Genomic DNA, 13444 nt, shown 5'->3' on the forward strand with positions numbered 1-13444 from the left:
TGAGCAGTATTCACTATTGATGCCCTTTGCTGCACTACCATTTTTTAAATTGTTTTTTTATTGTTAAAGCATATATCTTTGCACAATTTCAGCACTTTGCACAAATTGGTTGCACCCACTAAGACATGGATCATGTAAGACTGCAATGAAAATATATTTTTCATCTACTTTAAACAAGTTTTTGGCATGCCTTAGTTCTATACTATGACTGTTATTAGATTGGATGTATTAGTAACAAACAGCAATATATTTATAGTCCATCAGTATACATTGATGAATAAGCAACTTGAATCAGTAGGCACTTGTCTTGTATTTAAGAAATATTAGCTGAGACATGTACTATTTGAGATATGAATCAATGGGCATTAGCCGTATTATTCTTTTGTTAATTTTATCGTTCATAGTTGAATGACTGCAATTTAGTGTATATTCTCATTAGTATGGTTCTTTAAAATGTATATGGTAATGAAATAAGATGAGCATGATTATAATCATATAACTGTCCTTAATTTTTGGAGCTGCTAGTAAGGGCACTTGCTTATAGAATGAATTGGCTTTTTATCGAGTTTATAATGTACGACATATTTAAATTTAAACACCCGATTCATTGACAATAAGTTGTCCAAGAGGCACTGGGCAGATAAAACAGAACTTATTGATCAAGTATGAGAATTATATAAGTCGGTCTTTTCATTATTTGTTCCAGTCTGTGGGGGTGTGTGTCTTTTTAAATATATGTTGGCTTAATTACATTCACGTATTGATTGGTTGCATCTTATTTAAAAATGGGAATCCGTCACCAGCGCGTCAGGTGATCAAGATCGCTTATGTGATCGAAACGCGTCCGGGGTGGACAATTGTCTGCACATACTTCGGTGATGTTAATAAACTGGCATTAAGAAGTAACCACCATTTCTTGGATTGATTTATTATTTTGAGGACTTTTGTGGTCCGTACCTGTTTTGGAAACCAGCAACTCAGGCATAAATGCTATAAATGTATATATATGTATATCTACTGGCAGTCGCCAGTAGGTAGTTATAGTTAGGACCTATTATCCATAGGAAATTTGTGACATTCTTTTCCCAATAACTTTGGCGCCGGTTGATGAATCTTCGTGAAATTTTCAAAACTCGTGGGGCGCTCCGGTCAGCTCCCGTCTTGAAAGTTTCGGGGTGACTCGTCAAGAGGTGGCCGAGAAAAAACAGGGTCCCAAAACGTGTTTTCTCTATGTTATTTCCCATAGGAAATTTTGGAACAGGTTACAGGGCGAACTGCTGAAAGGAATTACACCAAATTTTGCAAAAAGGTAGCCCTTGGCTCAGAAAGAGACCTTTTTTTAAATGATGTAAATCCGTTCAGTAGTTCCTGAGAGAATCAAAAAATAGAGGTAAAAAAATCAATTTCCCATAGGAAACTTTATACACCGTTATAGCAATAACTGCTGAGCGGAATTACACCAGATTTGGCAAAAAGATACTGCTTGGCTCAGAAAGCGATCATTTTAAAAATGGTGTAAATTCGTTCAGTAGTTTTTGAGAAATTAAGAAATGAAGATAGTGATAACTATGGCCGTGGAGGATCCGCAGACCCTCCGGACCACGAGCTTTATTCTAATTGTCTGTCAACACTCCAAACCAGAAAGTGTTGGCAGCCATCTTGTGCCTTGGTAGAACCGAGGCACAAGACAACAGAAAAAGAAACGCGAAAAACAAGAAAAGGGGGCAGGGTAGAAACACCCTGACCCCCTAGGTCTGCTCAGGGGGTCCCACAAGGACCCCCAGGACCCCAAAAAATCATTTTTTTTTTTTTTAAATCGCCGGGATTCGCGCACCCAGTGTGAATTTTGGGCAAAAAAAAAAAATTAAGTGCGGGCTCCCGCGCTTCATTATTAATTATCCCCCGGGTGGGCCGAGTCCCGGGGCCATCTCCAAAAATATTTGCAGGGGCCCAGGGGGACCCCCGCAGCCCCGGGAACCGCCACCCCCGGGGCTTTATATAAATATTTGTGGGGGGCACACAGCCCCCCCGCAGCCACGGGGACCACCACCCCTGGAGCTTCTTTTTAAAATGTATGGGGGGCCTCAAAGGTCCCCCCAAGCCCTGGGGACTGCCACCCCCGGGGCTTTCATTAATTATTGTGCAGGGGGCACACGGCCCCCCCGCTGCCCCGGGGACCGCCACCCCCTGGGGCTTTTTTTAAAAATAAAAATACCTGTGTGGGGGGGCTCGAGCTCCCCACACGCCCCGGGGACCGCCACCTCGGTAGGTCATTAATTCTGCCTGGCAGGGTCAGCCCCCAACCAGGTTATGACCTGACTCAGGGAAATATGGCATTTCTGGATGACCCAAAATCAGTGCAAATATGGCTTTGGACTCTGCAGAATACTTCTTCTCACATAAGTTACAGTGGACTTTGGTGCATGCCTGGAATTTGTAGGCCCTAGGAAAGTGAAACTAGCCCATGTGCTCTCATCCTCATAGGAGAATAATGGAGTGAAAAATAGTAAAGCACACTGACTTTCCCTGGCATGTCTCTTCCCACTGTATAGAGCCTATTCCATGTCACCACCATGCTCTGCATAACTCCTGCCACACCATTCTATCTGCACATGCTCCTCGGCTGCGCACGCCAGGAATCTCCCCTGCGCAGCCCCTACACGTGTGCACATGCAGGTGCACATGTGTCTGCATGGAACCAGCCCGGTGCCCCTTACGCCAGCTGCAGCGCAGTGGCCAAGTCAAGCCAGGGGGACACCAGTAAAATCCACATGCAGTCTCTTTCATCATGAGTTTGCTATGGGTGAGTCCCAACTTATGAGGCTCCCCCACAGTAAAAGCTTAACAAATAGGTGCTCAAAAAAGCGAAAAATTCGGGCAGCTCAGAGTTTCAGAACAATCTTCTAACATTAACAAAAATGAGAACAGAAAAAGAGAAGGAGGTATGCAAAAGGTTTGGGTGACCCTCCAGAGAAGGCCATTTTTCAACAAGGACTCTATGTGCTAATGCAATGGCAGCAACTTTGGCCCTGGTGGAGTGGGCATGCAAGCTTTCTGAAGGCTGCTTCTTTGCCAATGCATAGCAGATCTTAACTCAGGGTACATGTCCAGTGTCAGATGGTACACTTCTGCACATGCGGGCTGGCTGTACGTTTGGGTTTAATAAATCAATACAGATGCATTCAGATCAGTGTGATGACATTTTGATGTGAATTACTTTGAGCTATCTGAAGTGAAAGAACTAGAAATCAAAAAATAATGAGATAATGTAAATGTTGATTTTATACCGCCATTTGATGGAATTAAACTTAAATGTAACTAGTGAGGCTGGTTTTGAGGTGAAGATACCAGGCAATATATCCCAAACCCTGCAACTCTCTTGCTGTTTCTACACTTATGCACAGCTTTGCCTTTTTTCTCTCTGGTGAAAGAACTGATTGTCCATCCTGTGGTCTTTGGTACGATTGATGTAGGAACTGAGCACTCTTTTTGGGTTTAAGTGATGGGATCTCTCTTCCTTTTTAGAGGGGGTGAAGAATAGCATAGAACACCAGGAGTGTGATGGTTTGAGAAATGTAGAATGGCATCAAAACGTTTGGCAAAAAGAAGGCTCTAGTATGCAGAATCATCCTATAAGGTAAGAGGGTAGTGTATGATGGATGAATACACAGAGCCTGAATCTCCCTAATATGGCATTGGGCGTACAGAAGTGATGGCAATCAGGAACACAGTTTTAATGGAGAGAAGCCGCAAAGGACAGCTGTTGAGTGGCTCGAATGAAGTACACTAAGTATGGACAAGATTGAGGTCCAGTTGGGGAATTACAAATTAAGAAGGGGAAACGTTATTTAGCCCTTTTAGAAATAACATCACATCTGATGATTTGAACAAGGAGGGCTGATAATAAGGCAGCTGTAAGATGGCTGAAAGATGACCCTTAACTGTGCCCAGAGCAACGACTTGCTGGACGCGAAATAGAACAAACAATACCATCAGACAGTTTGGCCTGGAAGGATTCAACCTGTTGAGTGCTATACCGAACCACAAATTTGTCCCAACAACAGGCATATAGTTTTTGTCAAGGTGCTTGGCTGCCAAGATGATATCAACTACCTCCGGTGGAAAGCCAAAATGTTCAACTGTTCCCAGTCAATCTTCCTGCATGAAGGTGAAGGTTGCGAAGCCCAGGTGCAGCTCCCTGCTCTCTTGCTGCTACAGCAGGACCTTACAGAGATGAAGCCTGATCGGAGAACATACGTTCAAGCGCAGGAGTTTTGGATACCATACTCTCCATGCCCAATCCGAAGCCACTAGGATGACTTGGGCCTGGTCTGCCCTGATCTTCCTGAGAACTCAGGGCAGAAGCGGTATTGGCAGAAAGGCACATTGTTCCCTTTGATTCAGAACATGTCTCCAGGTGAGAGACACCTTGGAAACTCCACCTTGCAGAAGTGCGGAAATAGCATGTCTTCGGTGATGGTGAACAGATCCAGCCAATGTTCTCCCAAATTGAGTAGAGACCTTGTACCACCTCTGGGTGTAACTGCAGCTCAAGACCTTTTAGGTGTTGATGGCATAATATGTCCGCCCTGGTACTCAGGGAGCCCGCCAAGTGATTTACCACCACAAAATTACTGTGGTGGCCCGGCCATTTACAGAGGCTCAAGGCCTCCTGGCACAGGGTCCTTGACCCTATCTTGTCCAGCTTCTTGCAGCACCACATGACAATGCTGTTGTCCATGAGCACCTGTACCAGCCTCTCCTGGATTGATAGCAGGTAGGCTTTGAACGCATTGCAGATGGTCCTAAGCTCCAAAAGACAGTTATAGAACCGGGACTCCTTCGGAAACCAAAGGCCTCTCATCTCCACCTCTCCCATTTGGCCACCCCGGCCCAAAATTGAACACATCAGTCACCACTGTTAGCTCTGGAAGCGGAAGGTAGAGGGGTCTACTCTTTTGCAGCCTCCTCTGAAACCTGAATGTGGTCCAAGTGGTCCCCATTATGTTGAGCCCACTGGGACTTCAGATCCAACTCCAGAGCCACCAGGCATGTTCAACCAGCAGGATGCAGGAGGCTATTAGCCTCAGAATTGCCCTCATTTGCCTCCCTCTCAGCAGGAGGTCTCCAAACCTCCTTGATTGACCCTTTTTAATGTTTCATTTTATTGCATATTATCTCCTGTACTGCTTTCTGTTATATAGCCTCAATTATTTGTTACTTCTCAATCTCATGTTTATTTCCATAGTCATGCTTATTCTACCTCTCATATTGCTGTTATGCTTTAGTTTTTCTCATGTATCGACACCTTTATCTCTCTAATAAAGATCTTTTGAACTTAAGAATAATGCTAAAAACCTTGCTGTTCGTATATACAAATCTGACCTTGATGGCACAAATGAACTCAAAGTGATGGGATCATCTTGCCTGGTGTCAATTCATTGCACATTGTCCTCTATAAATAAAAAATAAAAAACTCAAGTACAATAATTAAATAATATTAATTAAAATCAATAAAATTCCACATTTTTACATATTTTTGAAACACATTCATCCATTGATTATTTTTAACTCTATTAGAGGGTATGCCCTAAGTCCTGAAGCCTACCGTATCAGACTTTAAAAAAAGCATAACATTTGAAATCTTAGCAAAGAGTAATAGAAAAAAGGACGTACATTTTCAAGTGTTAAATCACTGATGTTAGTTGATAATGCTCTCAGCCATTCAGCACTCTCCTGGGCTGTATAAAACTGAAGAATCCCAGAGCTAACGCCATCAAGAGCCAACATTTCAAATGAATTCGGTCTGCAACAAGAACACAATACACCAGGAGGAAAGATGTCAGTAGCTGTGAGTCTGCGCTGCTTTTCAAACCTTTCGCATCAATTAAAAACATTTCCCAGGCCTATATTTGTTGACTTCATAGGGGAAATAAAAGCTAACAAAACAAGAAGGATGACATACACTTTAGTATGATTCATGCACTTTGCAAATAGGGTTTCATTTATCACTTTCAACACATTTTCATTAAATACTGAGCCCCAGAGCTCCACGGTTAAAAGTGAACACTTGCTTTTGATCGCGCTGTGCTTACCTACTTAGTACTTTGCTACTTAGTATTACATATGTTTGTAAATGGAAATGAGAAAATTAAAACTATTATTCAAATATGTCAACCCTGATGCACTCTGAGACATTGTTTCAAAGAAGAATCACATTATAATCCTTTAAAAAGTATAATTTCATAGTCCTCCACTTGTGTCAAATGTGACATACACGAGTCTCATATTGTGCACACTGTAAAAAAAAAAGCCAAATCGAAAAGGCATAATCGAATGAAACCAGCATGTTATAATTCATACTTTTCAAGAAGAAATCTTTTGGTCTGCGTTTGTGATAATGGATAATCATGATGGATAATGTATAAATCTCTAAATGCATCAAATGGTGAATTTTGTGAAATACCGTCCTGAATAATCTTCTTAGCAATAGAAATGACAATTAGGAGCCCCCACAATAACATAGGGATAGGTGTTGAAAGAACAATTACATTAAACATTTGTATCCTAAGTATTACCTTAATTCAAAATAATGTTTATTATGTCACAACTCTCTGTAACCTTGTTTGTGTGCATGCAGATGCATGACCACAACTGGCGAACGTTGGTGTTATTTAGGTTTTACTTCGTAATCTTAATATCACTCCAATTGAAAGTTATACACAATAGCTTCTCTGCGTTACATGGACAGAGCAAAACAACTAAATGTAAGGGTCTGTATCTAGGTATGCTAATAATGACTGACCATCATTGGCAGCACACCGTGGCTAGGAGAGGGGGCATATAGCGTGGGCATAGGCTACACTTGCAAAGGAGTCTGCTTAGAACACCCACAAATTGTGCATGGTCAGCTCTATGGGTATTCGAATGGATGTGGAGTCAGCACACATGACCATTGCGCATGACTGTAGATCATTCAAAACAGGATCTATGATCAAGAGAGTGGGCAAAGGAAATGACTAAATGCCAAGGCCTGTCACCATAGCCTCCAGTGCAATGCTAGAGGAAATAAAAGAGACACAGTCCGATGATGAATGTGGAATATGTGTAATGGTTGTTTGTGGTGGAGTGCGTAAATTCACAGTTAGTAAGTAATTGTTTATTGCAAATTAGTTAAAATCATTGCACTATTAACGAGCATTAATAAGATTAGCATTTGATACATTTTGAAAATAAGGCAACATCCTTATTCAAGCCTCTGACCTGAATCTTAATCACTTCGACAGTATTTTTATTAGGATTAAAAATACATTTAGTAACCCTAATCCTTCCAGTCTAGGTCATTTTATTCTCACCACTATTGTGGCACCTCCTACTCTCTCCCACTTTGTTTCCTCCCCCTCCACCGCCCCTTCACTCACTATGAACCCGTCTGATACATCCCCCAACATGATTAATGTGTGTCATTCTCACAATCCCATCCCTGATACCCGTATTTTCCACCTCCAAGTTCCCGTAACTCCAATCCTAGTGCTTCTCCTACTCTGTACCCAATTTTGTACCTCAGTACCTTACCTTTTAATCCTCTACTACCTTTCGCCGCTCCATTCACTCCACTCACTTCACAGGATAAAGTCACAGTGACCTCCACCATTCAGCTTCAAAAAATTTCTCGGCAACCACCTATATGGTAATTTGGATGCCCTCTATGCTAATCCTCCCACCTCAGTGGATAATATAACTGAGCTCAAGCGGATGTCTCTCTTCCCCTGCAATCTTTGTGAGGGTAAGGGGCCCCATACATTATCTTATTCTGGGCCGGTCTTTGGTTAGAATAGCCTCCATTTGTTTGAGGGGAAATTGGCTGACCTCAAGCAGGATCTCCTTACTGTAAAGGATAACCTGCAGACCCTCCTACACTGCTCATTGAAGATCTAGAAGTTTTACGAACTCTATCCCACCTTTGGGGCTGGTCTACCTACTCTTCCAGCAAGTATTATATGATGCAGGGAGGTAAGGTCTTCTTTCACTAACCCTCTCAGCCCCTGCTGGCCCAATCAGCCTCTTCCTAACCACCAGTCCAGGCCCCTTAGGTTCTTGCCTCAGATGTCGGTTGATGATACACTCACACTGTTGAGGTTGTACAATGGCTCTTGGCATGTCTCCTCTGACTCTCCAATCAACACACCAACTATCTCCTCTGACCCTGGCAGAGAACCAAATGTTAACATCAGATCCATGAATAAGGATAACCTATTTCAGATTGACACGTCTAACCTAGTAGAGGCAACTACCAACTCTCATATCAAAATGATGCTTCTCAACTGCAGATCAGCAGTGAAACACACAGCAGATATCTCTGAACTCATAATCTAGCAAGAATTGGACCACCTGATCCTTACTGAAACATGGCTCAATGACTCCACCTCCCCAATGTTCGACATCTTAATCCCTCCTGATTATGACATTATCAGATGCGATAGACCCGTTAAATCTGGTGGGGGCATTGCCTGCATCCTTTGCTCTAGCCTCATGTTGAAACAGGCCCAACATACTCTGATGTCCCCCTGTGAACACCTAGCCACCGAAATCTGGAACAATGGCAAGATTGTCTGTGTGCTCTACATGATATATCATCCACCTGGGGATAACCTGCACTTCACTGAGCAAGGTATGGAGTCCATTTCCTCTTGCGCGATTCCTCACCCTAGCCATATCTTCCTCAGTGACTTAAACCTTCACTGGAATTACACAAATTATACCTTAGTTTTCTCCTTTAAGACTTTCCTCTCAAACCTCAACTTCATCCAAGTCTGGAAACGACCCACCTACAACAAGGGAGCTACCTTTGACCTTATAATAGCTAGAGACCACACCATTCAACTGGATGGCATTATACCCTGTGATTGGTCGGATTATCTCCAAATTTCCTTTCATATCTTGGAAAAGGTCCTACTCAGACAAAGTCAACTGCTTAAAACCAAACAGCTGGCTCACAATCTGAGAGACATCAACATCAATAAGCTAACTAGCATGAGCAAGAATCTTCTTGAACCTCCCCCTAACATGAACCACGTGGATGAGCTGTTGGATCATTACATCAACTCTACGTCATGTATTCTCAACACTATTGCTCTGAAGCAACTCAAAAGGATTCCGAGCAAACAATCCAAACCCTGGGTCAATGGTTCCCTTAAGGAGGAATGTCGCAAACTTAGGCTTTCTGAGAGACGATGGAGAAATTCTCCCTCCACTACTAGTCTCAATCAGTTAAGAAGGATGAGAAACACCTACAACAAACATATTTGCATTGCTAAAACAGATAATATCAGGGCTCAGCTTGACAGTGCTAAAACCAACCAAAGAAATTGTTTGAAATCATCAAACAACAATCTAACCAATCTACTAATCTTATCTCAGCACTCAAGGCTCCAGGCCCCAGTGAGGAGGACTTCTCAGCTTACTTCTCAGAAAGATAAAGGAATATTGAACTAGATCTACAAAGGTCAGCTCCTAACTTTGGGTCTCTGAGCTCCCCTGCTTCTGCGGTACCTTCGGCAGAGATTGCACCTTTCTACCCCACAGTCGGCATGCCCAAGAACAACGCCTCTTGGAATTCTTTCCTGATCCCTGATGATGTGGAGCTGCTACAGTCTTTGGCGTCTTTAAAACCCTCCAATCACTTCAGTGATCCCCTACCCACTAAGCTTCTCAAAGATCTCAATTCGGCCATTCTCCCACTCTGGGCCCAGATCATTAAAGAATCTCTCTTGCAGGGGAGGATTCCTGACTGCCTTAAGATGGGACAAGTCACCCCCATTCCCAATAAGCCTAATGCCGACTCAGAGGATCCCAACAATTTTCCTCCGATCACCAGTATTATTACTTTAGCTAAATTGCTCAAGAAATGCGTTCACACACAGATCTGCAACCACATCGATAAAGTTCTGCTCCTTGACCTCTACCAGTCAGGTTTCAGAGTGGGGCGCAGTACAGAAACAGCTCTAAGTCACAGTGTTGATGACTCCTTGAGATCTCTTGACCAAAATGTTCCTTGCCTTCTGATCCTTCTTGACTTGATCCCCGCACTTGACACCATTAAATATGATAACTTGTTTGCTCTTCTTCAACATAGGATGGGGTTATCTGGCCCTATCTTAAATTGGTTTGCCTCTTTCCGACATAACCATACCCAAAGAATCAAAGTTAACCAATCGCTTGCTGCTAGTACCCCAGTCACTATTGGAGTACCTCACGGTTCTGCACTCTTGCCCACGCTCTTCAACATTTTCATGGAACCTCTCTCTGATATTCTTAACTGCTCTAGCTTTGAATACCATATGTATGCTGATGACACTCAATTGTATTTGAAGATTTTCTCTCCAGATTGCATAAAAACTCTTAATGGTGCGCTTCTAAGAATTCAACAATGGCTAAAGCATAAGCATCTGTTGTTAAATACCCTAAAAACAGAATTCCTCCTGATTGCCCCTGTAACCACTCAGCACCTACTCAAGACTGGATCAAACAACTTTCCGCACTCAATTGCATCCCTCATATTGTTGATTCTGCAAGATCTTTAGGCGTTACCCTGGACAAATACCTAAATATGCAAGCGCACATCAGTGCCACTATTAGGAGTGCCAATTATCAGCTCAACACTCTGAGGAAAATCAAGCCTTTCTTACCTCCTGAGGACATCCAGTCAGCAGTCCAATCCTTAGTTATCACACGATTGGACTATGGTTTGGTGACCCTAGATGGACCTCCTAAAACTAGTTTAGCTCCGCTTAGAGCCACTCTGAACTCTTCTGCCAGACTAATCACAGGCTCCAAAAAACATGACCATATCACACCTGACTTAATTCAACTTAACTGACTTTCCATTGAAGCAAGGATCCATTTCAAGATAGCCTGCCTGACTCACAAAGCTATTCACTACAACACCTCAGTTTACCTGGCAAAAAAACTTGAACTATTAGTTTCTAATTGGTACTGATGAAGCTCTTATACTCTACTATTGAAACCTCCCAAATTCAACAAAAAAATAACTTACAACCGGGCCTTCTCCGGGCTCACTCCAAGTTTTTGGAATGCCCTTCCTGAATGACCTTCATCAGCAATAGCCCCAATGCAATTCTCTATTTACTTCCATCTCCTGTTTGACAGTCTTTTTATCTGTGTTCAAAATGTGTTTGGTTGTCCTTTTGATATACAGCTCTGCTGGAACTTTACAGCGCCTACTAGTTGGGCCGATACCTGTGGATCACCTTTTTTTTGTAATTCGCCTTCCCCGTGCTTCCCCATGACCATTTTAAGTTTCAGGTACTTCTTTTGTTCTATATTGTACTGTACTCATGCTGTTATCTCATATCAACGTACGTTCTGTTGTACAGCATTCTGATACCCATTTGGGTCATGTACGCGCTTTATAAACCATTTCAAATAAATAAATAAATAAATAAAATGTCTACTTTAAAATATTAAGCGTGGACCGCAAGTGGGTGGCAGCGGATCAGGTTAAAATCAGTTGATTATATTACAATTAGCTTCAAAATGTCCATTTTGATTTGCTCATAATGAGGCTGAGGCTGCTGTCGACTTAAGAGTCATTCATCGGTTTTAGTTTATGGAGTCTGTGTTTGCTGTATGAGCATCCTTTCTACATGTAGAAGAAACCTAGTAGCCTTACGTGATAACTGTGCTGTGATCACTGTGCTGTGATCATTCAATAGTGTCATAACTGCATGGCTGCACGACCTGATCTGAAGAGCCCTTCAAGCAGGGTGAAGCAGTTTCTGCCTTAAAGGTAAGAAGGCGGGACACGCACAGAAAAAGCAAAGCTTTCTTCGCTATGGCCCATAGGTGGTAGTGGCAGTGGCTCTCTGTCCAAGACTGCTTACAGTAGAGGACAAGGTCCTTTGATATAAAAATGCCCATTTGAAATAGTACTTGTGAGCGTTAAATAGGCGCTGTGATGTGGGTCATGAGATGCAGTTGTGGGCTCCAAGAAGTGTAGGATTGTAAGACTGTTCACACATGCCATTTCTGAGCAAGCTCAACCTAGTCAATAATCTGAGATTGTTAGTTTGAGGCCTTGTTATTAATTTTGTAAAGGCAGTAAAGTATTGACTTGAGTTTCAAGCATTGTCTAGGTTTAGGTTACGTATGGCCTGCTGGAGATCTATTAGCTATGAGTTTTGTGATTGGACTGCCTCCTCATTTATGACCAACACATGGCAGCCAGTGAAGCTTGTGGGGCTGCCTTAAGCTTCCAACACAGATTAATGAGGGCACCACTCTTAACCAGACTTTGATGGAACATGCCAGATTCCAGTCTGACCCAAGATTTAGATGTGTGTTGCAGAAGACAGAATAAGTGTTTAAAAAGAGATGATTGGAGCAGGTTTAGTGCAGTTACTTTGCTCCCCTTTAACAATTCAGAGCTATGTGAGTGATGGAAGAAATTTTGCTCTAATGTCTTGTAACAAATAATATTGTGATGTGCTGTCAATCCTTTTTTGCAGCAGTTTAAATGCATACTGAAGTTTGTTGCCGAGGGTTCTTCAGTGGGAGGGGTGCTCTCTGAACGATAATCAGGCGTCCAATAAAACACCCAAGTATTTGCATAATTTGACCAGATCTATGAGTTTGTTGGAGGCTTTCCACCGGAAGCTTGGGTAGATGCTCCGAGAGATGGGTGAGTTGCATGCCACTTTTATTTTGTTGTGGTTTAACTTCTAACCCAGACATTTGGATGTATTGCACCAATTGAGTAATTAAACGCTGGTGGCCGAACAAGGTTTGACTTTATACAACTATGTCATTAGCATATTGAAGACATCTGAGCGGTTCTTCCGCTTGTTTGAGAGAGTCATTCACCCCTTCTGATAGTTAGGTGTCAAGGTAGGCTGTGTCACTCACAACTTCTGATAGTCAGGTGTCAAGGTCAGCGATAAAGGTTAAATAAGTGGGGGCTAACATGCACCCCTGCTTCAGGCCAATGTGAGTGGGAATCTTGTGAGTAGCTCTGTGGCTATTGCCGACTTTGATTTGGACCCAGGTAGATCACGACTTCTAGTATATTTTGCGGGACTCCCCAGTTTGCCATTTTATCCCAGAGGCAAGCCCTTGGTGCCCTATTGAATGCCTCTTTCAGATCCATGAAGCAAGCAAAGAGTTTTGATCTTTTTTGCTTTAGCTTTTTCTACGAGGAGGCTGACTGCAAGGAGGTTGGTCATTGTGTTCATTCCTGCTCTGAAGCCAATCTGCATTTTTTGGAATGATGCTTTCAGAAGAAACCCAGGTTTCCAGATATGTCAAAAGGTTTGAGGCATAGATCTTTGCTTCAACATTGATGAGGGCAATCAGCCCGTAGTTTGCTGGAATTGATTGCGAACTGGGGGCCTCATTTACAATATTTTGACGCACTTCAGTGCAGCAA

At 42.6% G+C, this 13444-nt stretch overlaps 1 protein-coding gene across 1 annotated transcript in view; it reads right to left on the reverse strand.

The window, feature by feature from the left end:
* SNTG2 (syntrophin gamma 2) overlaps positions 1 to 13444 on the reverse strand; it is a 1181343-nt gene that overhangs the window by 545873 nt on the left and 622026 nt on the right. Inside the window, exon 8 of the mRNA XM_085609593.1 lies at positions 5677 to 5806. Coding sequence (XP_085465719.1) covers positions 5677 to 5806 — 130 coding nt within the window. The remainder of the gene's footprint in view (positions 1 to 5676; positions 5807 to 13444) is intronic.

The sequence above is a fragment of the Triturus cristatus genome, chromosome 6 (genome assembly GCF_964204655.1).
Source record: "Triturus cristatus chromosome 6, aTriCri1.1, whole genome shotgun sequence".
Lineage (NCBI taxonomy): Eukaryota > Metazoa > Chordata > Amphibia > Caudata > Salamandridae > Triturus > Triturus cristatus.